The 24,285-nt window shown below is 38.3% G+C and overlaps 1 protein-coding gene across 17 annotated transcripts in view; it reads left to right on the forward strand.

Moving 5' to 3' along the window:
• Nucleotides 1-23,334, forward strand: part of SVIL (supervillin) — a 107,555-nt gene extending 84,221 nt beyond the window's left edge. For all 17 annotated transcript variants that reach the window (XM_039710899.1, XM_039710864.1, XM_039710834.1 and 14 more), the window contains 21 exons: nt 3,918-4,068; nt 6,723-6,806; nt 6,889-6,975; nt 8,029-8,206; nt 8,439-8,611; nt 9,865-10,020; nt 10,769-10,905; nt 11,426-11,573; nt 11,692-11,837; nt 12,658-12,833; nt 12,934-13,078; nt 13,519-13,795; nt 15,442-15,593; nt 16,759-16,864; nt 17,689-17,896; nt 18,706-18,839; nt 19,498-19,653; nt 20,058-20,201; nt 20,904-21,025; nt 21,802-21,957; nt 22,072-23,334. In XM_039710899.1, coding sequence (XP_039566833.1) covers nt 3,918-4,068; nt 6,723-6,806; nt 6,889-6,975; nt 8,029-8,206; nt 8,439-8,611; nt 9,865-10,020; nt 10,769-10,905; nt 11,426-11,573; nt 11,692-11,837; nt 12,658-12,833; nt 12,934-13,078; nt 13,519-13,795; nt 15,442-15,593; nt 16,759-16,864; nt 17,689-17,896; nt 18,706-18,839; nt 19,498-19,653; nt 20,058-20,201; nt 20,904-21,025; nt 21,802-21,957; nt 22,072-22,158 — 3,123 coding nt within the window. In that variant the 3' untranslated portion in view covers nt 22,159-23,334. The remainder of the gene's footprint in view (nt 1-3,917; nt 4,069-6,722; nt 6,807-6,888; nt 6,976-8,028; nt 8,207-8,438; nt 8,612-9,864; nt 10,021-10,768; nt 10,906-11,425; nt 11,574-11,691; nt 11,838-12,657; nt 12,834-12,933; nt 13,079-13,518; nt 13,796-15,441; nt 15,594-16,758; nt 16,865-17,688; nt 17,897-18,705; nt 18,840-19,497; nt 19,654-20,057; nt 20,202-20,903; nt 21,026-21,801; nt 21,958-22,071) is intronic.
• Nucleotides 23,335-24,285: the final 951 nt, after the last annotated feature.

The raw sequence follows: 24,285 nt of genomic DNA on the forward strand, positions 1-24,285 counted from the left end.
AGGGGAGTGCCTGCCATACCCTCAAGGAATGTGTCACAGTGCTAGAAATGACCAATATCATCATCCAACCTTGCCAAGCTGTGGGAGAAAGTAATCCCTGTTTCTAACTGTCCTTGCATTAAGTCTGTAAATCCTCCCCAGACTAAAAACCAGACCTTTTAGAAAAACACACACAGTCTTAATTCTAAACTGTCAGCCTAGAGAAAATTCTTGGCAATATTAAGTAATTTTTCATATGTTATTATTCTTGCTGTGTTAAATGTAACTCTTAACCCTTTCTTCAGTGAAAATACATACTTGTCTCATAGAATCTGAGGTCAAATTTTAAAAAAAATATTTCAGCCCTTTCCTGAAACCTTTCAAAATTGTTAGCATCCTGGGTAGAAGCATAGAGACTGGAAATGGATGAGTTATTCCAGTACAGATTATGTGTTCTGAACAACTTTCCATGGGAGTTTTTGTCTTTCTTCTTTTTCTGTCTTCCTAATTGACTGGGTTGGTTTTTTCGATGTTTTTTCCCATTTTCAAATCACATTTCTCTTAAAAGCCTCATTTACCAGGCTTTTCTGATATCCTTTTTTTTTTAACCATCTATGTAATTATCTCTTCTTTATCTTCGTAATTCTTCTCTATGTTGGTGTCATCATAAGGGTCTTCTCAGGGGATGAGACTACATCCTTTGTTTTCCATTTTCATGAAAACATTTTGATCAAATTTGGGATGAATCACATCACTGAATGGCTCTTTCCTGTTTGGTCAGTTAACCAGTTTACAGCCTGTAAGCTGCTCTGATATTTTTATATTGGTCCAAAAAACCTTCCCCAGAATGTCATCTGTGATTAACTCAAATATATTAAAGAAATCAGAGGTAACAGTGTTAATATATTTAATCACACTTGAGCTCATCAAACTTACCCTTTTGATTAAACCTGTTTTCCATAATGCCATGTGGAATGGCATTAATTACATGCTGGTGATTTGATTCTTCATTGATTGTCTTTGCAGCAGACTTTCCATGGGTGTCTGGAAGAACCCACAGCTTGTGTGACCTGTTCCTACATGCTTTAGTTTTACTTCTAAATATTGTCCACATCTGAGCTTTTATCCTATTTATTTGCGCATTTTCAAAGGCCTTTTTTCAAAATTTGTTACTGTGTTTTGGGGCATCTTCTTTTCCAGTTTTTTTTGTCTAAGGTATCAATGAACATATCCACATATTGTACACAATAAATTAGAATATTTCATTGAAAGTAATCACTATTTAATGAAGAAAAATTGCACTGGAGCTGTTTTATTCCTAAGTTTTTATATGTTATTTTTATTTATTCTTTATATACTAATTTTTGATTTTAGTTTTTTACAGTTGCAAATTTGAGGTTCTTTTTCATATCATAATTTGGGTTTTTAAACTTAGAAATAAAATTTGGATGTAGAAGCTTCTTGAATTTTAGCTTTCTTAGCATATTTTCTCCCAATTAGATTGTGCTTTCACCAGTTAATTCCTCCACAAATGCTCCATGTGGCAATTCTGAAAGCTTTCTAAACTGTTCCCAACTAGCAGGTGGATTTTTTTTTAATCTCTTTTGACAGTTGCATTGGCTCATATTAGCTTTCTAGCTATATAAAATTACTATTTATTTAATCATGGCATATACTTCTGGTTTTCAGCAGAACTAAGGGAAATTAAGTTGATTGGGAATTTCTTGGTGCCTAGTTAGTTTATAATATTTTAGCTCAGTTGTTCATTAATAGATTAAGGTAGGAGTCTTCATGCATTAAGAAGAGATCTAGTATGGAATTTCTCCTAATTGTGTAACATATGTACCCAGTCTGATTTTTTTTTTTTTTTTGGTTAGGAACTCCAAAGATGTTTTGCCCAATGGAACAGCTTGATTTCTTCCATTCAAAAAAAAAAAATAAAAGAAAAAAAGTCTGTTTCTCCTGTCTGACAGCTGTTTTCTTTTATCCTTTGACACAGCACCAGAATTACTGACAATCTTTCTGGCAATTCATGTGTGTAGTGATTAACACACATACTTTCTAGGTCTGCATCTTCAGAATTTTCAGTAGCTCTGTAAATGCTGAAACTCCAGGTATTTGCCGGAGACAGAATCCAAAATTAAGGCTCCTGTAAGGTTAAAAACTCAAACCCAAATCGCATTATTTTACTTCTTTCTGCCTCTCCCTCACTTCCCTCATATCATAATGGAAGTCAGCATCCTTACTAAGTTTAAAATATTTGGTTTATTAAATTTTACATGTGGCTTCATTAGGTATTTATTAATTTCCTGCCCAGATGTCCCTTAATATATTGTTGTGGTATTTTCTACCAACTTTTCATCCCGGAGGTGGCTGTGCTGACACTGGAATGACACTGGAAGAAGTGAAAGAGACTTCTTCAGTGTTTTTCTTTAAAGCGTTCAGAGGCTTTGACAGATGAGGAAATGATACTGAATAGACTTGTATGTTATTATTTCTGTTGAACATTTTGGAGTTCTAGGGAAAAATCCAAGTATTTAATCTTGATTGTCATGGCTTGCAGTCCTCTTGTCTGGCTGTCCAACTCTCTTTCTTGATAAATGGAGAGGAAGTGTTGCTGCAGAAGGCTGCAGAAATATATGGAACTAGAGGGAAGTAGTGGAGGGCTCTCATTGCCCTAGTCCTTGTACAAACCTCTTCTTGGCTTGTCTTCATTCTTCTGGCTGATATTTACTGTTCCTGGTAAATGCTGAAAGCTACATAGTCTCTATATTAGAGTGTCCCCTGCAGTCATAATAGTTTTTATATAAAATTACTTATTTATTTAGTCTGATTGATTTTTAAGAAAATAAAAAATAACAGGATCTTCTTTGTATCTTGAAAGGAGAAGAATGTTTATGTTCACAAGCTGGTGCATACTTTTGCATTTTTTTTCTGTGATTCTGTGACCTAGAGTGGTGTTAAAGCTTGAGATTTTAATTCGTTTTTTCAATTCTAGAAGGTAGGTTGTGAAGAAAAATGATGAATAGCATCATCTTGGAAGTAATTCTAGAGTTGACAGTCCCTTGCACTAAAAATACTTCTATGTTTGACTTCTATGCAGTGTAATCCCTGAAATGTTGATAATTTTTAAAGATAAGTATATTAAAGTAACAGTCCTTTGGCCTGACCTAGCTGCAGCAGAGTTTGTAAATTCAGTTTCTTTCCTACTTAAAGTACCATCATCAATCCATCTGTGTGAGAAGGGCACTGAGATAGTGCACCTTCTGCTTCTAATCACTCCAGCTGTTGGCTGCCAACCTCCAAAGCAAGAAAGCAAAGCTAAGGGTGACCTAGGAAAAAAAAAGGAGGGAGTGGTAGAGATAATCCTTCCTTCCTCAGATCCAGGCAAAATATTTAGTAGAGCAAGCTGACTTAAGAACTAAAACGAGCAACCTCTGGAGACACTGCTAATCCTGCCTGGGGAGCTGAGTAACTGTAAGAGACTGATTAGGAATCACCCACTGAAGTTACACCACTTCTCTGTTTTTCCCTGTGCCACCTGCTGATTTGCACACTTGGAAACATGTGCTTATAGTCAGTTATGATGTCACTTGTGTAGCAAGTCATGGTTCAAAAGAACAAGGCCTGGAAAATGATTTCATACACAGAGTGAATAGTTTGCTTTGCATAGAGGAGTGCCATCTGCCCTGGCTGGTAGTCTCAAGAAAAGGTCAAGGAGCACAGACCAAAACCTTGTGCTCACAGTGTAATGGGGCAGGAAGACAATGAAGCACTGCAGGGTCACTAAGCTGTGTGTGACTTCACTGCAGTAGCTTGTTCCCTGCTCCCTTCCCTCTGCATCTGGCAGCTGAAATGTTCAGCCACTCTTTAGCTATGTGTCTAGCAGGTTTTTTAAACATCTCTTTCTTTCTTTCTTCTTTCTTTCACCCCAAAAGCAAAGAATGGCAGATAACCAGGAGAGCCAGATGACCATTGAGGAGAGGAAACACCTGATTACAGCTCGAGAAGAAGCCTGGAAGTCCAAGGGTAAAGGAGCAGCCAATGACTCCACACAGTTCACTGTAGCTGGCCGAATGGTAAAAAAAGGTCAGTGACTAAATGATCCTAATATAAATAAGACACCTCTTATCTGTCTAGTCAAAATAAAGTCAAACTTAAGCTATGCAGAAACAGCATCTGTATTTAGCAAGAGGAAGACTGTTTATCTTCAACTGAATAATTGTGCCATGAGGCTCTTCACTTTAGTTTCTTGTGGGCGTGGTATTGATCCATTTTATTCTGCACTGCCATCCACTTATCACTGGGCTCTGACTGGCTGGTGGAAATCTATCACTTGAACAGGGATATATGTTTTGGTTTGCCTTCTAATACAACCCACAGGACATAGCTGGATTATTCTTTCTTACTTATTCTTCCTTTGAAAACCCAGCTGCACTGTCTAGAGAATAGTTGTGAAATTGTGTTGTTTCTGTTGCTGGCATTTGCCCCACTCCTAGGATCACTTGGAATATTTAGCAAACAAGTATTGTTTTTATGGATGCTGTCTTGGACAACAGCTTGAAGTGTTATGTTTGGCTGAAGATTCCCTGGTTCTGCATAAAACCACAGAGTAGAAATGACAAGGGAGCAATGTTGACTTTTTTGGGATCTCTTGAATTCAGTCACTGTTTCCAGATTTAATCATTCTTCTAAAGTGGACAGGAGTCTCTGAAGGCTGTACATGGTTGGAGTGCAGCTGTTCACACAGCATGCCTGGGAAGATGATAGCTTTGGGAAGAAGGCACCTAAACTGATCTTTTTGCTTAATGACTACTAGGTTTTGGGTTGTTACAAGGACTTGGTTATTAAACACAACAACAATGAACCTTGAATTAAATTACAACCATGAAAAAAAATCATTGCAGGGCAAGGGCAATACTGCAACAGGAGTAACTGCTTGCAATCCAAGCCACAATCTGTTGGCAGAAAACCAGATAAACAGGATCAGGAATTACCTCTGTTAGTAACATAATTTAGCTGCTGCTTACATTTTACAGAGTTTTGCTGCTAGGAATGACAGTTGGTCACTATTTAAAGAGTAACCCTTTTTGGAGGGTCACTAAAAAACTGTCTAGTTGTCCACAGACCTGCTCTTTGAGATTTTTTTGCAAATGTATTGGTCTTTGGAAAGGAAAAGAAGGTTGTAGCATTTGCTCTTCTTAATAAGAAAAAAAATTATCTTGAAAGGATCTCTTTAGGTGCTATGATAATTCTTTTGAACAAGCAAGGTAATGCAATGACAGTGAAATCAATAAAAGTAGCCCAAGTGGGATTTTAGTTAAATGTGTACTGATTTATATCCTGAAAGAATAAATTCTAATTAGGAGGTTTTAATTTAAGAGATTATGAGGAAGCAATGCAAAATAACATCTTTGTCATATGCATGTGCACAGATGCTGTATTTTAATTGCTTCTTATAGCTGAAAATGATCCAGTCCTAATTGGAAGGTGATCCTTTCCTAAGCAGTTCTCAGTGTGGTCTTGTGGATTATGTGCTGGTAGAGCTGCTTAAGAGCTGTGTCTTCTTGAGTGTGTTTTGAGGAAGGCTTTACCCATTGACTTAAAACCTGCTGGAATTTTAAGTCTCTTAGGTAAGAGGGGAAAAAATTGCTTATGGAAAAGCTACCTAGTTATATTCCAAATTTAACTTGGAGTTTAACGACTATGACAATTGTATTGCTATGACTTGCAGTAAAGATAGTGGAAACATGTTTAGGATATGTTCTCCCAGCACAATAGTTGTTTAATCTGATCAAAATAACTAAAGACTTAAACTTGCATGGCTCAGTAATTAGCAAACTGTGGCTAAGTGGAAAATAGATAATAGAGAACAGTGTAAATGTCTGTTTCCCCATTTACTGAAAGTCTAGACAACAAAAGTTAATAGGTGCAATTTTTTGTCTCAGTATGCTTTCCTGCCTAATAAAACCCACGACTCCTATAGAGTCCAGTTCTCTTACTAGAGCAGTGTAGATTCACATGAAAACTAAAACTAAAAAAATCCATCCTTATTTTACCCACTGGGTCCAGAATGAATTGCTTTATGACAGTTACTGAAAAGGATGGAGGAGAGTGCAACAAAAGGAGAGAGTAGTGCTTGATATTGTGGAGAGTCTAGCTTCCATTTCTACTTCAATTTCCACACGTTCTTAAAAACCCAAGAGAGCCCAATAATTACTGTGAAATCCAGGGCCAGCCAGCATTCACAAGTCAGATGCATCCTGTTACATGTAATAATAGAGATGTGCTTAAATTTAAAAAAGGGAGTAAGAAGGTGGTAGAGATGAAGGTGCCTAGCAAGATCCCTGCTAAACTTATCCTTTTTTCAGAACACTTACATGGTTTTAAAAGGTACCTTGTGGTACAGCTGGAGCCCAAACTCTAGACCATTGAACTGCTGCTACCTTGAAAAGGAGCAAAATTACAATATTCCAAAGACAGCCCATATCTTGTGTTAGCTTGCAGAGAGACACCTGGAAATGAAGCTTTGTTCTTGTAAATGGGGTGGTTTCTGAGGCTGCTGTTGATTAAAGGAGCAGGCAGGGCCCTCTGCCATCTCTAATACAATGGCTGGGGAAGTGTGCTGGCCTATAGGAAGTAGCCAGGCTCATCTGCTTTCCCCAAATAGCTTCTCTGTCATCACTGTTGGAAACACAGGCTGACTCATGGCTGCATTTCCCATGTTCTGTGTCCCTGTGCAGGCCTGGCTTCTCCAAGTGCACTCACACCAGTAGCATCCCCTTTCCGGCAGAAGTCTACCACTCCAGTTACAAAGCCCTTGGAAGGTAAGGAATAAAAATGGCTGAAATATGTTCAGGCTCATTTGCTTCCTGTCAATTAACAGGTTTTACTTTCTGGTTTGCTTAGAAATTGAAGCCAGGCCTGATATGCAGTTGGAATCAGATATGAAGCTTGACAAGTTGGAGTCATTCTTGGGAAGGCTGAATAACAAAGGTTGGTAGATTTATGAAGGGTGGCAGTGTATGCACCCTCTGACTTTAGTAAATTGATTAAAGTGCCCCTCAGTTAAAATATCTGGTAGCAGAAACTGAATATTTCTTTGCTCAGACTGCAGTTACTGATAATTTATTTTTTTTAAATTCAGTCTTTGCTAAATTTTAAGAAGAAAAACATTTCACAATTGTTTTACAAGTGTACAGTAGAATAAATCACAGATACCTCAATAATTTTCTTGATTCTCTAGAAACAATATACACATCCTGCTGTAGGGCAGAATTTCCTAAGAGCAAACAGCCAGTCTGAACCATATTGTCATATACAGTGAAACATCTTTAAATGTAGTTGAGTCCTATTAAAATCAAAATAGGATACTAAGATGCTCCCAAGCACAATTCATTCACTTTCCTGCTTTTTTGAAAATTGACTCTCTGTAGCAGCTCATCAGCTTCCCTGTACAGTTTGTTGGCTATTTAAGAAGGTCTCTGGAGTTGCCTGGTGTTTCCATCTCATATGTCTGTCCTCATTTCTAAGGCAAAAATCTTTATTACATCCTTATGTAATTTGTAGTGTAACAGATACTATAAACAAATGTATTCACATTTCAGTACAGGAAGCACTAGCATAGGATAATGACTGTGCCACACTCACTAGTCTGAAGTAGTGACTTTTTCCCTTGTGATTCTAGATCTTTTCAAAGGCAGGAATTACACAGTTGGAGGCAAGATGGAATATACAAAACCCTAAAATGCTTACATCATCATACTCTAGCAACTCATTTATAGTGTCCAAGTTTTCATTTAGCCTTATTTCCCTGCCGTTTTGTGTAATGATTATTGCATATGAGTTGCAGTTACACTGTTTTAATATTCTATATCAACACACTTTTCTACCATCAATTTAACAAAAAAAACCAACAAAAACCAAAATACTACCACCACACTGAAAAAAAAATTACCCAGGCAACTACCAAACAACCCATGTTTACCTTTTCTAGAGTTAGAAACTCTAGTATGGTTATTTACTGGGTGAGGTGTTTTCTTCCTGCAGTTGCTGGGATGCAAGAGACAGTGCTGACAGTTACAGGAAGATCTGTGAAAGAGGTGATGAAGCTGGATGATGATGAAACATTTTCCAAATTTTATCGCCGTGTGGATTTCCCTTCCTCCTCAGTGCCTTTGAACCTTGATCAGGACTTCGATGCCATCTTTGATCCTTATGCACCAAAGTAAGAATTTTTTTTCCCCATTGTTTTAAATGCAGACACAAAGGCAGTGTTCAAAATGTTCAGCTCTAAGTCATCCTGTAGGTATCTTACTACTGGGCACGTTCATTTCTTCTGAAATCATGCTCCTGCCTGACTTGAGGAACGGATCTTGATTTCTTGTCATTAGATGATCCTGACTAGAAAAATTTGTAATCATCCTGTCTGATGATTATAAACACTACTTGTTTTTCAGGTTGACATCTTCTGTAGCAGAGCACAAACGTGCAGTTAGGCCCACACGCAGAGTCCAGTCCTCAAGGAACCCCCTGAAAATGCTTGCAGCAAGACAAGATATTCTTCATGAATACACTGAACAAAGACTGAATGTTGCCTTCATGGAGTCAAAGCGAATGAAAGTAGAAAAAAGTAAGCTAGCAGGATGATTTGTACAGGACACCATCTTGCCTTTGCAATTTAATTAAAAAAGAAAAAACCAATGCAAAAAACAGAACTGAATGAATGGAACATATTCTCTGAGTGGCAATAAATTGGTTGATGTATAAGGTGAAATGTAGACTGTGTGGGAGACCTGGAGAGAAAGGCATGTGTGATTTCCTCAGGGAAAGCTACCTATAGCCACCTCCTGTACACAGAATTTAATTATTTATTTTTAGCACAGTTACCTTATGCAAAGAGAGAGAGCCACAATGCCTGCAGGGTGTGCAGGGTGAGGACAGGAGATCAAGGAAAGCAGATCCAACTTTGTCATGCTGCGGTGAGAGCTGGCAAGAGTAGATGAATTTTTGTCAGATACACTGGCCTCAATTTTGGGTCCTAATTTTCTCTCAAAAAGTGGAATTAGCCTTCTTGACTTCTTCTGATTAATTTCCATAAAGGATCAGTGCTTTGTGGCAGGGCTTACAAGGTGCTTTACTTGGGAATTTGCTTTTTCCTGAGAACCAGACAGACAGCAAAGGCATCACTGTAAAATTTATTCAAAGATTTGTCCAGCCACTCTTACATTTTGGGGTACAAGTATTCCTTACTACACTTGAGTAAAGAAATATCATCTTTAGCTATTAATTGTATTGATGAAAAGGCTAACTATATATGTAACACTTTGTTGCCATCTCACTGAGAAGGATTTTCCTGAGTTATACATTTATAAAGTGTTTTGTCTTGTCTTTGGTTGAGCAATAAACAAAAGTAGCCAAGAATCTGGGCTGTAAGTTTATAGTAAAACATGGCTAAGACTTTGAAATGTAAATGGGTTTTGCATCAGACTGTCTCAGCCAAATATTAAGGGAATTACAGTTAATTAGCCTTGTCTCTGTGCTCTCTCTTATTATTAAGTACTTATAAAGCACTGAAGATCTGCACAGTACTTCACAAAACATTGGGTAGAATGGTTCCTAGCAAAGTTGGTATTCATGCCAAATAGCATAATTCTGACACTGACAGTGTACTCTTGGATAGCTAGAAATTTAGATAATCCTAAACCAAAAATATTTTGGGGTAGTGGTTAATCTGAGTTCAACCTGCCTTTACAGTTGCTATGGAGAAAAACTGAAAATAATGGGCAGAAATTATTTTCTTAAGGAAACAATCATTTTTTTATTATAATTTTGTTATTTTTTATGTCTGACTGTCTTTTCCTCCAATTTCTTTTTATGTACAAGTGTCTACAAATTCAAATTTCTCAGAAGTAGCACTTGCTGGTCTGGCAAGCAAAGAGAATTTCAGCAACATTAGCCTGAGGAGTGTTAATCTAACAGAGCAAAACTCTAACAACAGTGCTGTGCCATACAAGAAGCTAATGCTCCTGCAAATTAAAGGTATGCTGGAACTGCTTTTACTTTCCATAAATAATAAGCTGAATGCAGCATGTGGGAATTGCTACCACATTTAGATCCTTAGCTTGTTCTAAATCTTCAAGATTCCAAAACCTCAAAAAATAAGTGGTAATTGTGTAAATAAAGTTAAACCTCGCAAATAGGTTTACATTGGTCCACTGGTGTGTGTTTCCCAAAGAGAAAACAGAATATTTCACAAATTCTGGCTATGGCCTGTAGAAATTTTTTAACTGTCCCATTCTCCCAGTGCTCAATATAATTTGGAAATGATGTGACAGTGTTCTTGCTCCACTTCCCCTTACAGTGCATAGTAACATATCTGATTCTGCAAATAGCTAGGTTTTGGAAAGCAAAATTCTTAAAATTCTTAAAACTTTTTACTGCCTACAGAAATTGTGCTATGACTTCATTTAAGCAAATGAAAGAGGTTCTGGAATTTTGCTGCTGTCTGCCATTTACTTAATTCATTTCTTTCCAGAAGGACACAAAGTTGTTAAAGCAAGAACAGGAAATAATAGAAATATTAGTTGATAGGAGACAACATTTATTTTGTTTCCTGTGAGTAAACTCTTTTTCCACAGTACTAGTCTTTCAATTATTCTTAAACAGTCTGTTTCCACATATTTTGCTACATGTGCTGGAATTGTTTGTGTTTCATTCAAAACAAATTAGATTGTGGCATTTGATAGTAGTAGTTGAAGGAATATAATTAGCTTTGTTTTCTCTTTAGGAAGAAGACATGTTCAAACAAGATTAGTTGAACCAAGAGCCTCATCACTGAACAGTGGAGACTGTTTCCTGTTGTTAACTCCACATTTATGTTTCTTGTGGGTAGGAGAGTTTGCAAATGTCATAGAAAAAGCAAAGGTCAGTACTGTTGTGAAGTTTTATTTATTATTTATTTTTAGAACCTTTGCAGTATATGTCTGTGATAAAATTGAGCCTTAGTGCCAATTCTCTCAAAAAGTGGCATGTAACTGATAGTCTGTGACAGGGAGATATGCAAAATTCCTGAAAATATATTTTAGGTCATGCACTGAATGAAAGCTGGCATTTGTAAAGGAGTGTGTAGTTTGTGAAGCTGCAAGAGAAAAAAGGATATCCTCAGGATACAGACTGAACTAAAAAAAAATAAATAGTCTGAATTGCAGGATGTCCTTTTCATTCTCATGTCCACTGAGATCAGTCTTGCTTTAAGGCAAATGAAAGAATGAATTCATTTTTGTAACATTTCTTCTATTGTCTGTTTATTTAGTGCAATAAATAATAACAATTTCTTCTGCTATTTGCTGTACTATATCTCATTTGCCTTCTCACTGAGCAAGAATATTGCACAAATATTCCAAAGACTTAAGCAATCCTGTTCAGATAACTGTTAATCTCTTAGGCTTCAGAACTTGCAACTTTAATTCAGACAAAGAGGGAACTTGGCTGTAGAGCTTCTTATATACAGACTATAGAAGAAGGAATAAATACCCATACCCACGCAGCCAAAGACTTCTGGAAACTCCTTGGTGGACAGACAAATTACCAGTGTAAGCATTGTTATAGTTACAGTATCTGATGCTCTACCACAATAAAATAGTAGAGTTGGTTCTCTTTAGTAAAGATAGTTGGAGGTTAATTTTTTTTTTTGACAATCTTTTCCTTAAGCTGCTGGAAGTCCTGAAGAAGACGAAATGTACGAAGCCGCAATAATAGAAACAAATTGCATTTACCGCCTCGTAGAGGATAAACTCATTCCCGAGGATGACTACTGGGGAAAGGTGCCAAAATGTACCCTGCTACAACCAAAAGAGGTATTGTGCCACTAACTGCTCCTGTGGTAAGTGCAGGAACATGCAACTGGTGATGACTTGCAGTAACTGCAAATGCTCGTGGAGAGGATCGCTGAAGCCTGGGTCCTCTGTGTTTCTGAAAGGCTTCTGCACATTTTGCTGTCTAGAGTGTGCTGCAAGGTCTCAAGAAATTAGTTCACATTATCTTCTAAGTAAAATACCATATTAGAAAGTCTAAACCTTTTTTGTCAACAGTGGCTTACCCCAGAGTCATGAAGCGCAAAACAAGTAGCACTTTGGAAAAACAAAACAAAATAAAACCTGCTTTTATTTCTATCCCTAGCTGACTTTTCCAATAACCATTTCACCCATCCAAGCAAGAATGAGAGCAGGTTTCTAAAATGAGGACATGAAGCATTTTCTTGAAAGTATTGAAGTCACTGCCTTTTTGCCTATATTGTGTGTTCTGTCAGCCCTCCCTGGCTGTAGGACAAGACATAGATCTAAATGTCAGACAAAGCTGCTGAAACTGGACAGCTATCAGTCATGCAACAGAACCAGGTTTTTAGCAGTAAGAGCTCTCTAATCTGCTAGTGACTTCAGCCACCTAATAATACACCTCACAGCATTCCCCCTACTTGCTTCCAGTCATGCTCAAAAACTGGACATCACAATGCAGACCACTGGCCTGTCCTTACTTGCATTGCAGTGCTACTTGTTATTGTCACTGCAGAAACTCATATTTGGAGGAGTTTCTGTTCAGCACAAGGAAACTGGAGGATCAGGATATCATGTAACATAATGGTAGGCTGATTTTTCTGTTGTTTGGTTTTGATTTTAGGTGCTGGTGTTTGATTTTGGCAGTGAAGTATATGTATGGCATGGAAAAGAAGTTACTTTAGCACAAAGAAAAGTGGCATTCCAGCTGGCAAAACACTTGTGGAATGGCACCTTTGATTACTCCAATTGTGATATAAATCCTCTGGACCCCGGAGAATGCAATCCCCTTATACCCAGGTATTGTAACGCAAATTTAGTCTCCTTGCAGATACATCATTTTCTTGCCCTCTTTTCACAGTGTTTCATTTGATTCTATATTTTTTCTTCCCTTGCACAGAAAGGGACAAGGACGCCCAGACTGGGCTGTATTTGGCAGACTCACAGAACATAACGAGACAATACTGTTCAAAGAAAAATTCCTCGATTGGACAGAACTGAAGAAACTCAATGAGAAGAATTCTACTGAATCCCTTCACCAGAAGGTGCATATAATAAGCATGCTAGGTATTTCAAACTAGATGACTTAGTTGGGATGGCAGCCAGGGAAGCTTGTGCTCGAGGATCAAGAGCACATTTTTTGTCTTGTGGGCTTTGATCTAGAGGTCAGAACATCACCTCCTACAGTGAACCCACAAGAGTTGTTTTGTAGTATTATAATTATTTATAGATTATAATGTAATTATATCTTATGTGTTATTTATATATATATATAAATTATTGTTGTTATTATTATTATTAATAATATTAATATATGAGCCAGGCAGCTCAGTCAATACTGCTGAGGGGGCTTTGACAGGGCTTCGAACGATGACAAGATACTAAAGTACTGAAATATGCAGGAGTCAAAATGTTTCACTGGAACTGTGGGGTGAGGAGAAGAAAATGCTGTGCTCAAAGAAATCTCTTCTCTGTTTTCTGACAGGAAGAATCCAGATCTGACTCTAAACCATATGATGTCATGCTAATGGTAGCTGTGCCTCAAACAACTGTGGGCACGGTCTTGGATGGAATGAATATTGGCCGGGGTTATGGACTGGTAGAAGGAGAAGATGGGAGGCAATTTGAAATTATCACTGCCTCTGTGGATGTCTGGCATATCCTGGAATTCGATTACAGTAGGCTGCCTAAGCAAAGCATAGGGCAGTTCCATGAGGGAGACACATATGTGGTGAAGTGGAAGTACATGGTGAGCACTACAGGTTAGTGAACAATTCCATTTCATCGTGCTGAAACATGCAGAAGTGCAGCTAAAACTGCTGCTGTTAGTGGTGAGATCCAGACCTGGATTTCCATGGAAAGGTTAGGGATACTAATTTAGCCTTTCTAGGTCATTAAAATGTAAAGTTTTGTATTTTGTTTAAAAGAAAGCAGTAGAAAATAAAGAAATTGTAGTTATTTTTGATACACCATATATAATGCTGTCCATCTCTGCTTTTACCCACCATTGGTGGTGTATATGTTCACAGGATAGTTCGTTAAGCCAGAATTATGCCCACAGCTTAACACCAAAATAATTAGGCAGCTGAACTAATAGCAGTGATCTGAATGTCTTGCAAAAGAGGTAGGCTTAGCAACAAGAAAAACCTTTGCTGGTTATGAAGATCAATAACAATGACAGGAAAAGCCCTTGCCAACTCATTGCCCTTGCTATCCCTTCTGCCATTGCTGGAAAGCCTTTGATCTGGATTTGAGGCTCGGCAGTGTTCTGACAAAGAGCCTGAGAGCAGCAGGTAAAGCCTGAGAACCAGTCAGCTCCAGAAGTCCATTGGAACTCTCCTTTCTGGCACTAAACTAAGAATAGGTGGTTTTTGTGATAAGTTGAAAACAAATAGTCTAAAACTGATTGTTCCAAATAGAGTTTATTAAAGTCAGTTGAAAGCACCAGAACAGTTATACAGCTTCAGGCTTTTAGCCAAAATAATGTAGGTAGGTCTTAGTCAGGATCGTTGAGATCAGATACTGGCAAATCCAAGAAAAATACAAGAGCTTGTAAGTCTTGGGAGAAGTGGGTAACACTAGTACTGAACTGTAAACAGACTTCTAATCCAAATGGATGAAAACATATTCCCTCACTCCAAAACAGAATAAATTTTTATGTAGGAGGCAGTACTTTTATGGGCTGAATGTACAGATAAGAATGAAACCCGTAAATTTTAAAGTAAGTAGTGTTTTGAGTATTCTCAACTTGAAAAAAACAGGATGCTTTCTCCTAAGTGTTTCACTTGGATGCTTCTCAGCACTGCTGGAATCAAGGCAGATGTTTTAACTTTTTTTTTTCAAATCTGTTTTAAAACTCTTGGGTTTTTTTAAATCTTTGATTTCATTCTAACTGCTTATTCTCTATTAACTGTAAAGACTGCAATATTCTGTAAGTGGTTGTGTTGTGAATTTCACTTGCTGTAAACATTATTTGCTTATCATAACAAGTAAATGCCGACTCTTAAGGATGAAAAAAGCAGCTCCTCTCCTGCTGCCAAAGAACAGTGTGTAATGTGGAAAATCAGCCATAATGCACTCTTCTGGTAACATTACTGGACATGCCATTTCACATGCAAATTGGCTCAAATGCTGTCAGTTATTTTTCTCCAGATAGTACCAAGTCTTTCTACATCTCTTTCTCCAGCCAACACAGGCATCTCTGCCTGTGGCTTACATCCACCTGAGGAGACCATGCCAGCTCTGCATGGGGACCCTCTGGCTTGGAGACCTAATGTTCCTCCAATTGCACATTTTTACTTTCCTGTTCTGGATGGGATAGTGCTGAGCTGGCAGATGAGATGAAACCATGTGCTGTTTAAACCTATAGCCAAAATACTTTCTTCAGCATGTGCTCTCTGTTTCACAGTTGGAAGCAGACAAAAAGGAGAGCAACAAGTACGGGCTGTTGGAAAAGAGAAATGTGTGTATTTCTTTTGGCAAGGAAGGCACTCCACAGTGAGTGAGAAAGGAACATCAGCACTCATGACAGTGGAACTTGATGAAGAGAGAGGAGCACAGGTGAGCTTCCTAGACGGCAGACCTGGTAAGATCTGCCTGTCTGGGTAGCCATGAACAGTAAACAGGAATTATCTTCTTTGCCTCCTCCCTTTCTGTAAACGTGTTCTTGCCATTAAGAATAGTCAGACCTCAAAATTACTTTTGACATTATTCCAATTGCAAGACATGTGTAAGCTGCTTTATGGATTGTGATTCCCAAAAGCTGCTTCTGAAAAAGGCTGAAGAAGAAGGTCTTTTCTCCCTTCCCTGCAGGAATAGATGAAGCACAGTTGCACAGATTTATGCTATCCTTTCAAGTACATGTTCAGATTGAATGACAGTCTTCCTAGTGCTAAGGAGAAGGACTTTTTGCAGGCCAAGGCAAAAAAATACATTTGAAATTTTCAATTTGCTTACTCTGTAATTACATATTAATTGCATTGTTTGCAGAGATTCTAGAAATGCAGTTTGAAGCTGAGAGGACAAGCTAATTTGCTTTGTCTTTAGGCAGACTTGGGCTTTGCTGTGGCTTCACTGTTACCAGCATACAAGATGGGTGGTTTGAAGTTAGTTTGTGTACCTTGATCCTGCTTTAATTAGTTTTTTAATGGCAGCATAGAAATGACCAGCAAGACAGGAGTTCATAGAGGAGAAATATAAGAGCCCTTGATCAAGAGTGTGTGTCTCTGCAACACAGATGATTTAGGAATTGGCTATATCAGTTTCATACTCCAAATGCAATGTTTAGTGAGCAAAGAACATGCATGTTATCATTGAAACCAGTTTTATAGCAAATTTTGTACCTACTTCAGTTCCTATGTTATCTCCATAATGGTTTTAGTGAACATTGGTCAAGGTGGACAGGTTATGTAAATATTCATAAAATTTTAAAAATGGTTAGTTTAAACCAGTTTAAATTAAAGTTCATTTGGTATTCCATTATCCTCTGAAACTCAATTGTTGGATTCCAGCTAGAGGTTTCTTTTAATATGCAGGCCACATATGGAACCCATTGCATGCTGATATATGGTAATTTAAACAATAGTCAGCAGTTGTAAAGTAGAAGGAAAGCCATCTTCGAGGGTGGTCATAACTATATAATTTTTAATAATCCATAGAGACCAGTTTTCCTGGTCTGTATACTTGCTTTATTTTTTTAATGAAGAGTGGTGCTTTCAATTTCCAGGTACAAGTGCTTCAAGGGAAAGAACCACCGTGCTTCTTGCAGTGTTTCCAAGGAGGGATGATTGTGCATGCTGGAAGAAGGGAAGAGGAAGAAGAAAATGCACAAAGTAAATTATTGTTAGTTAAGAGTTTCTGCCCCAAAATCCTTTTTTAGCTGTTGTGGAGAGCTTTGTACTCAGTCTCAACTACCCTGCTCTGTAGAAAAGAAAAATTAATGCCATGAAACTCTTGAGACAGCTTTGCAATGCTTTGTTTCAAGGTAGCCTTTTTCTTCTTTGAGCAGAGAATGGATTTTGTCACCCTAGAGCATGTTGACTTGATTGTATTGGTGCACATATAATTTTTTTTAGTTTGGTTTTACTTAAGCCAAGTGCCCGTTTGCTTTAAAGTATATTCTTTTCTACACAGTCTGGGGAAGAAGAGTGTTTTTATGAGCAGTTCTTCTGCTCCAAAGAAAGCTCTAAGCTTTTATTACCCAATCATTGCTTTTTGTAACATATCCCTTGAATGCGGTAGCTGAGGTAGGAGAATTTCAATGGAAGTGTAGCTTGGAGATGCTCCAGTTTTCACTGGCTGTGACCTTATATTCCCAAGGTACAGAGGGGAAGAGGAGCTGAATAGGAGGAATACTGTGTTTGTTTCCCTTCCTCACCATACGAAACAGCAGAACTTGACTCTTCTGCTCTGTTAAGCTCTTCAGCTCTCAATACTTGTGCTCTTGTAGCAAGGTTTTAGAAGGCATCTCTTCTGCACAGGGTTTCTGAAGTAATGTTAGCCAAACCTGGTGCTTGGCTAGTTCATTCTGTCACAACATAGGCATGCAGTAGGTAAAACTCATCCAGGATGAGAACAGCTGTTCCAGAGCAGAGGTTTTGAATTTTCAGTCCCATGTGATTTTATAGTAGTGTTGCTCTGTTCCTGTCTGCTCCAGGTGACTGGAGGCTTTATTGCGTGCGAGGAGAAGTTCCCAATGAAGGAAACTTACTTGAAGTAGCGTGTCATTGCAGCAGCCTGCGTTCCAGGACATCCATGATTGTCCTCAATATCAACAAAGCTCTCATCTACCTGTGGCATGGCTGCAAAGCACAGTCTCACACCAAGGACGTAGGAAGAACAGCAGCCAATAAAATAAAAGAACAGTGAGTGTCTGATCTATATTTTTGAGATGATTATAGACTACCAATTTATTTGAAGTAGTCATACTCAAAGAACATTTGAAATAAATAAAGCTGTCCTCTAAGTACAAATACAGCATGTGCATGGTTCATCAGGAGGAGGAGTGAAGGTTGGTTGATTTGGTAGAGTGGAGAAAACTCATATCCTGTAATTGCTTTCACTGGAGGTCAAATGTATTTATTAATAAACTCACAGAATGATTGGAAGGGACATTAAAGATCATCCTACTCCAGTCCCCCTGCCATGGGCAGAGATACCTTCTGCTAGACCAGATTGCTCAAAGCCCCATGCAGCCTGGCTGTGAACACTTCCAGGGATGGGGTGCCCACATTCTTCCTGCTGTGATAATTACAGTTAAAACAAAGTCATTTTCCATTTGGAGTGAGATGCTAAACATCTGAATAGCAAATTAAAGTGCGTTCAATAGGAGGATTAGAATCCAGCCTTGTGAGTAAGGAAGAGGAAATTAATTTGGGAGAGCATGCAAGGAGGACAGCAGCTGTTAACAAAAGCAGGCAATGACAATCCCCACTAAGAACTTATGTGAGCATCTTCTTCACTCTGGGAATGGGATCCAAATGCTACAAGAATAGCTGTTGAAATTCCCTGTCTTGTTTTTTGATCATTTTTCAAAGTGCCTGTGTTGGCCTGAAGTGTGCAACAAGCCTGTAGGGTACTTTTGGGGTCCACTAATGCGAGTGGCCAGCAGGTTTTTGTTAGCAGTGTTTGGGGTAGGAACAACATGAGTTTACTGTTTCTCTGTGTTTTATAGGTGTCCACTGGAGGCAGGGCTGCACAGCAGCAGCAAGGTGACGATTCATGAATGTGATGAAGGGTCAGAGCCCTTGGGATTCTGGGACGCCTTGGGGAGGAGAGATCGGAAGGCCTATGACTGCATGCTGCAAGGTAGATCTGCCTTCCTGGACTTGGCACTCACATTTTACTCTACTAGTCTAGGGTGTTGTCAGATTTAATGTAAAGTTTTTGAAGAATTTTTTGGTAGTTGAGTTCTTCAGAGAAATGCTTCCAAAAATCTTACTGAGTTAAGTAATACCGTTCTAGAAGGAAAGTACTGGAAACCCAAGTGTTTCATTTTGTTCTCCCCTGCTTCTGCTGCCCCTCTGTATTCAGGCAGCACAGAGCAATAGTTAACACTGTTACAAATATATTTTGCTTCTCTTCTGAAGGGATTTAAGAGCCAGTTCTGCTCACATTCCCATCCAGCCTTTGCTTTGAAACTGCCAACAAAGGTAGCAGGGGAATTGATTTAGCAAGTGGAAAATATGTCAGCTAACTCTGCGATGGGCTTGCTTCACTTAAGCTGCAGAGCAGCAGGTTATGAAATGGCTGATAGTAACTAACCAGGATCAGATTCAGACTGATGGCAGCCAGCCGCTCAGCTCGACTGCTTTACAGCTGTTGTTCGTCCCTCAAGACATCTGGTTGTCTTTCCTGATTTTTCAAAACCAGAAAATTTACAGTCACTTTTAAAGCGTATTGTTAGTTTCTGCAATTAAGTCTAACATTTTTTGTTGTGACTCTTCTTAACTTTTGTTCTTTAAAGATCCTGGAAAGTTTAATTTCACACCCCGCCTGTTCAGCCTCAGTAGTTCATCAGGAGAATTCTCAGCCACTGAGTATGTTTACCCTTCAAGAGATCCTGCTGTCATCAATTCCATGCCATTCTTGCAAGAGGATCTTTACACTGCCCCACAGCCAGGTATGTGTCTTAAAATACTTAAGTAACAAGAAAACAGATGACTGTATCCTGCATTGGGCAGTGTCTCAGTAATTGTAAGCACTTTTAACTTAATATGTCACAGGAAAATGTGTGCACATGATGCTTATACAGTACTAAGAAATAACAGTAATTTTTCCATTATGAAGATGCTGAGAAATAATCAAGTGTATGCATGTATGCCAGAAGCTTCCTGTAAAACTACATTGTTAATATCAGAGCATCAAAGTCCAGCTGAAGTTTAGCTGTATAATTAACAAAGGAATTGGTAAAATGTGAAATTATCCTGTTGTGATGCTGACAAGCACATAAGACTGGGATTGTTCAGGGGATTACAAAAACTAGTAAGCGGCTAATGATGGATTTGTTATTTTCTGACTGTGTAGCACTCTTCCTTGTTGACAATCACCATGAAGTGTACCTGTGGCAAGGCTGGTGGCCTGTGGAGAACAAAATCACTGGATCAGCTCGAATCAGGTGGGCTACAGACAGGAAATGCGCCATGGAGACGGTGCTCCGGTACTGCAAAGGTAACAGACTGCTGTGCCCCACTGCTCTGAGTGTGTCACACCTGTCCATGCCCTCTATCCTGGGCTGAAAGGTGCTCCCCATTGATAGCAATAAACATCAGGTTATTTGAAGATGCATTTGCCCACTCTTTCTTAGCAAACCATTTGTCTACTAACAGCATTGCTCCCAAATTGCCAAGGTACTCTACTGACTCTGCTCTCAGTGGAAAGGCTTTATTTATTGTGTTACACCTCAGAATCACAAGTTAACAGTTTAAACATTCTCACTTAAGCCTCCAAGCTTAAGTTTAGTTGGTTCTTGGCAGGGCACTTCTGCTGAGCATACCAGAAGGTTTCATTTACCTGAATTTGGCTTATTTCAGACCATCACACTCTGCTTACTCTATTCTAAGTCTGTTTTTGTAAGATAAGAAAGGCATTGGGCTAGAAGTAGCTGTTGGGGATTTTCAGCATATATGTTTTAATCTTTGCAGTCAGATACAGTAAAAGGCAGGTGTAAGAATACTGAAAAAAACATATTAAAAGGTCCCATATTAATTAAAAAGAAATCCTGGAAAATTTATTCTTTCTGCCTTAAGCTGCTTCAGCTTTTTAGGAAAAATTAAATAGCCTTAGGAGGTAACTTTGAATAGTGTATGAGATTGCAAATACTGTACTTTTTGTAATTTCTCCCTCCATTTTTTGTATTTTGACTGTTTTTAGGAAAAAATGTAAAGAAGCCCCCAAAATCCTATCTAATCCATGCTGGCCTAGAGCCTCTGACATTCACTAATATGTTCCCAAGTTGGGAGCACAGGGAAGACATCGCAGAGATCACAGAAATGGTAAATCTTTTCATTGCATAATCTGTTTCCTGTTGTTAGTAATTGTTTCTTGTCTTGTCAGTAACATTGGTTGTTTCCACTGTCAAGCCCCAAGATCCAGAGAATAAACTTAGAAAGCACAGTTCAGGAATCTGCACAGGGGAAGAAAACCTAACACCACAGCTAAATTCTGAGTGGGAATGTGTATATCAGAGGCATTGTTTTTTTTATTTTTTCATGTAACTTCGGAAAAGTTAAAACTTTTTTGTTAAAAGGAAAGTGTTACCTGAATCACCTCTTGGAAAGATATGTGCTGGGTTTTGAGCTTAACAGAATAGCTGTTTCAGTCATGCAGCAATGCACAGTTCTGGTCTGTTCCCTAGATTCGAAGTGCAGGGGAACAAAACACCTTTCAAAGGATCAGCTGGCTCCAAGGGCTTTGTTACTGACATCCTCACCTGGGATTCAGAGTCACAGCCAAATTACTGCTTTAAAATCTTCCAGTCAAAGGGCATCTCAACACAAATGACATTTTCTAAGTCTTCTGCAGCCATCCTTAGTAGAAAATGCTGGCTTCATGACTAAACACAGATTTTAGCCTTAAACTGAGATTCTGGGAGTACAGGATGTCCTTCTTTAAGTGCACACCTGTGAAATTTAACTGTGAAATTGTTGTAGGGCAGAACATACAGCATTGTGCTCTGGCAGGGCAGGTTATCCCATGCCATCTGCAGATGGCCATGGGCACAGCTGGTGCTTTCAGCATTGTGATCCTGTTCTCTGTTTTCTCCTTTCAGGATGCTGACGTTTCTAATCAGATAATACTTGTAGAGGATGTGCTGGCCAAGCTGTGTAAAACAGTGTATCCATTAGCAGATCTCTTAGCTAGGCCTCTGCCTGAGGGAGTTGATCCACTGAAGCTTGAAATTTACCTTTCAGATCAGGACTTTGAGGTAAGGAGAGAATGGGTGCACTGTTACTCTGTGCATCTATGCCTAACCATGCAAGAAAGTAATTTACTCATCAGTTGTTTTTGCTAATAGTACATCCTTTCAATTTAAATGCAGGTTGCATTAGAGATGACAAGAGAGGAGTACAATGCGCTGCCATCTTGGAAGCAAGTTAACCTGAAGAAGGCAAAAGGACTTTTCTGAGCTGTGTTTATGGAAGTGAGCACAAAAGGGACGTCCACTCTCACTTTCTATGTCCTTTAAAGGAATTGTACCCTACATTTACAGAACAAATAAAAATAATCCGAAGTTATTAGCGACTACCTATCTGGATGTGTGTAATATTATAATAAAAGGCCAAGAGAACTCTTTGAAAATGGAATTCAATTTTGACTCTTAAAGGTAATGTTTTTAAGCTCCATTCTCCTATGCACTTAAACAGTAGTTTCTTGAGCTACTGCTGCAGGTGTCCTTTGGCTATATCCAATACTTGCCATTTTTGTTTTTAAAGAAGTTCTCTTTGTAAAGTGTTATTTTGTTAGTTTGTGGATTACAAAGAATTTATATTTATATAAACACATAGAACAAGTATGTATTTAACAATGCAATATGTATTCACTTTCAAGACTTCCCTGTCAAAACTACAGAAAAGTAGCTGGATGGCAGTTGCTTGTACTGAATTAGCTATACCACCAATATGTATCTCCTTTGCATTCTGAAAAGTTTCTCTTTGCTCAGTGCTGCTTCAGGTGCTAAACTGAACAAAGCGTTTGTATTTATAGCATGGATTTCTTGAGAAACTATGCGAATCAACCTTTATACTTTATTATCCAAAAATGTATAGTGCCTTGTTTTTTGTGTACAGTTTATATACAAAAAAAAATTGGTCTGCATTTTGAAGATGGCTTAGAACGGTCTCCTATGTTACTTTTATAATAGTAGAAATAAAAACATCTCAGTTTCTAATCCTTGTTGTAAACATTAAACATGTCTTTTGTGATATAAGAACCGAAAGTAAAAGCTTCTGAATAAACTCTTAGCAATGCTCTGACTTGTCATTAATTTGTACTGTAATCTGTACTAGCATTGGAACCTTCCATAACATAGTATTTTCTCAAAATATTTTAACCTTTGATGTATGTGGGTATTGTACAGAGTTATAATTTGAGAAGCAGATAATGTAGAAAATAATCAATGTATGAGATAAAGTTGGGCAAAACTTTAATGCTGAATGTTGGAACCTGTCAGTCACACAACTCTGTATTCTTTGGGTTTCCCTGTTTTATATGCGAAACCAAAATTATTATGCTGGTTTTCAAAATTTGAAAAAAATCTTTTCAACCTTTGTGCAATTGGGAGTAAAATTTGAATTGAAAATGAGTGTTGTGTCCATTCTTTCAATAAGCACTGAAGATAAAATTGTTTTTACTTGGTTAATTAGGACACTGAATAGTATCTTCAAGCAAATATTTGCTTATGGTTTGAAATGTTTTTCAGGCATTTGGCATTTCTGTAATACTGTGTGGTTCTTCTCCGGTGTCCTGGTGGGTTTCACATTTTCATTCCTGTCTGCACAGCTTTCCTTCTGCCCTGCAACAATTTAGAGTTGCTTGTGGTGATATCTCAGGTTTTAGCTTTTCTTGGGGTGGTGCCTGTTGCTGCTCTTGTCATTCTCCTAGGCCAAGGGATTTGAAGTGGGATTTTTGAATGTGTGAGGTGTGGATTTCTGCAAGATCTGCAATAAGTATTGCTTCATAGTTAAAGTGAATCTTGTTTTGACAGATGGGCTGGTAAGTTGTAACCAAGCCTTTAAGTAAATGAATTAAAAACTTAGAAATACACAAGTATTATTCACCTGACATGAGACATTACAGGTGAATTTTCAGCAGTGGAGTATTTCCTTTCATGTATGGGTTTCTGTCAAGAACTGAAATGAAATAACCCAAGAAAATGTTAGGAGCAGTATTCAGAGCCAGAATGCTTTTTACATACATGCCAGCAAAAAGCTGTTTCGATGCCAGTTCCTCAGAGGTCCTCATCTGCCTTCTGCATGTGATACACCATTAGTTTGAAAATGCAGGACTTCATAGCCACAAGTTTATTTTTCAAGCACTGAGAGGTTTCTAAACCTAATGTATTCATCTAAGCATTTTTGCACCCATGTATTTTCCTCTTTCACTCTCCCTGGTGATAAAATCAAGCAGGAATTAGGTTTTGATTATTCATGTTCAGTCTGTACCATGAGGGTAGCAGATTCTTCTGTTTTGATTTTTCTCTCCAACAGAGAGCTAATTTGCATAGCATGATTGACCTTGTTTTTCCCTCTGGCAG

Source organism: Passer montanus, unplaced genomic scaffold (assembly GCF_014805655.1).
Source record: "Passer montanus isolate IOZ18808 unplaced genomic scaffold, ASM1480565v1 scaffold10, whole genome shotgun sequence".
In the NCBI taxonomy this organism is placed as follows: Eukaryota; Metazoa; Chordata; class Aves; order Passeriformes; family Passeridae; genus Passer; species Passer montanus.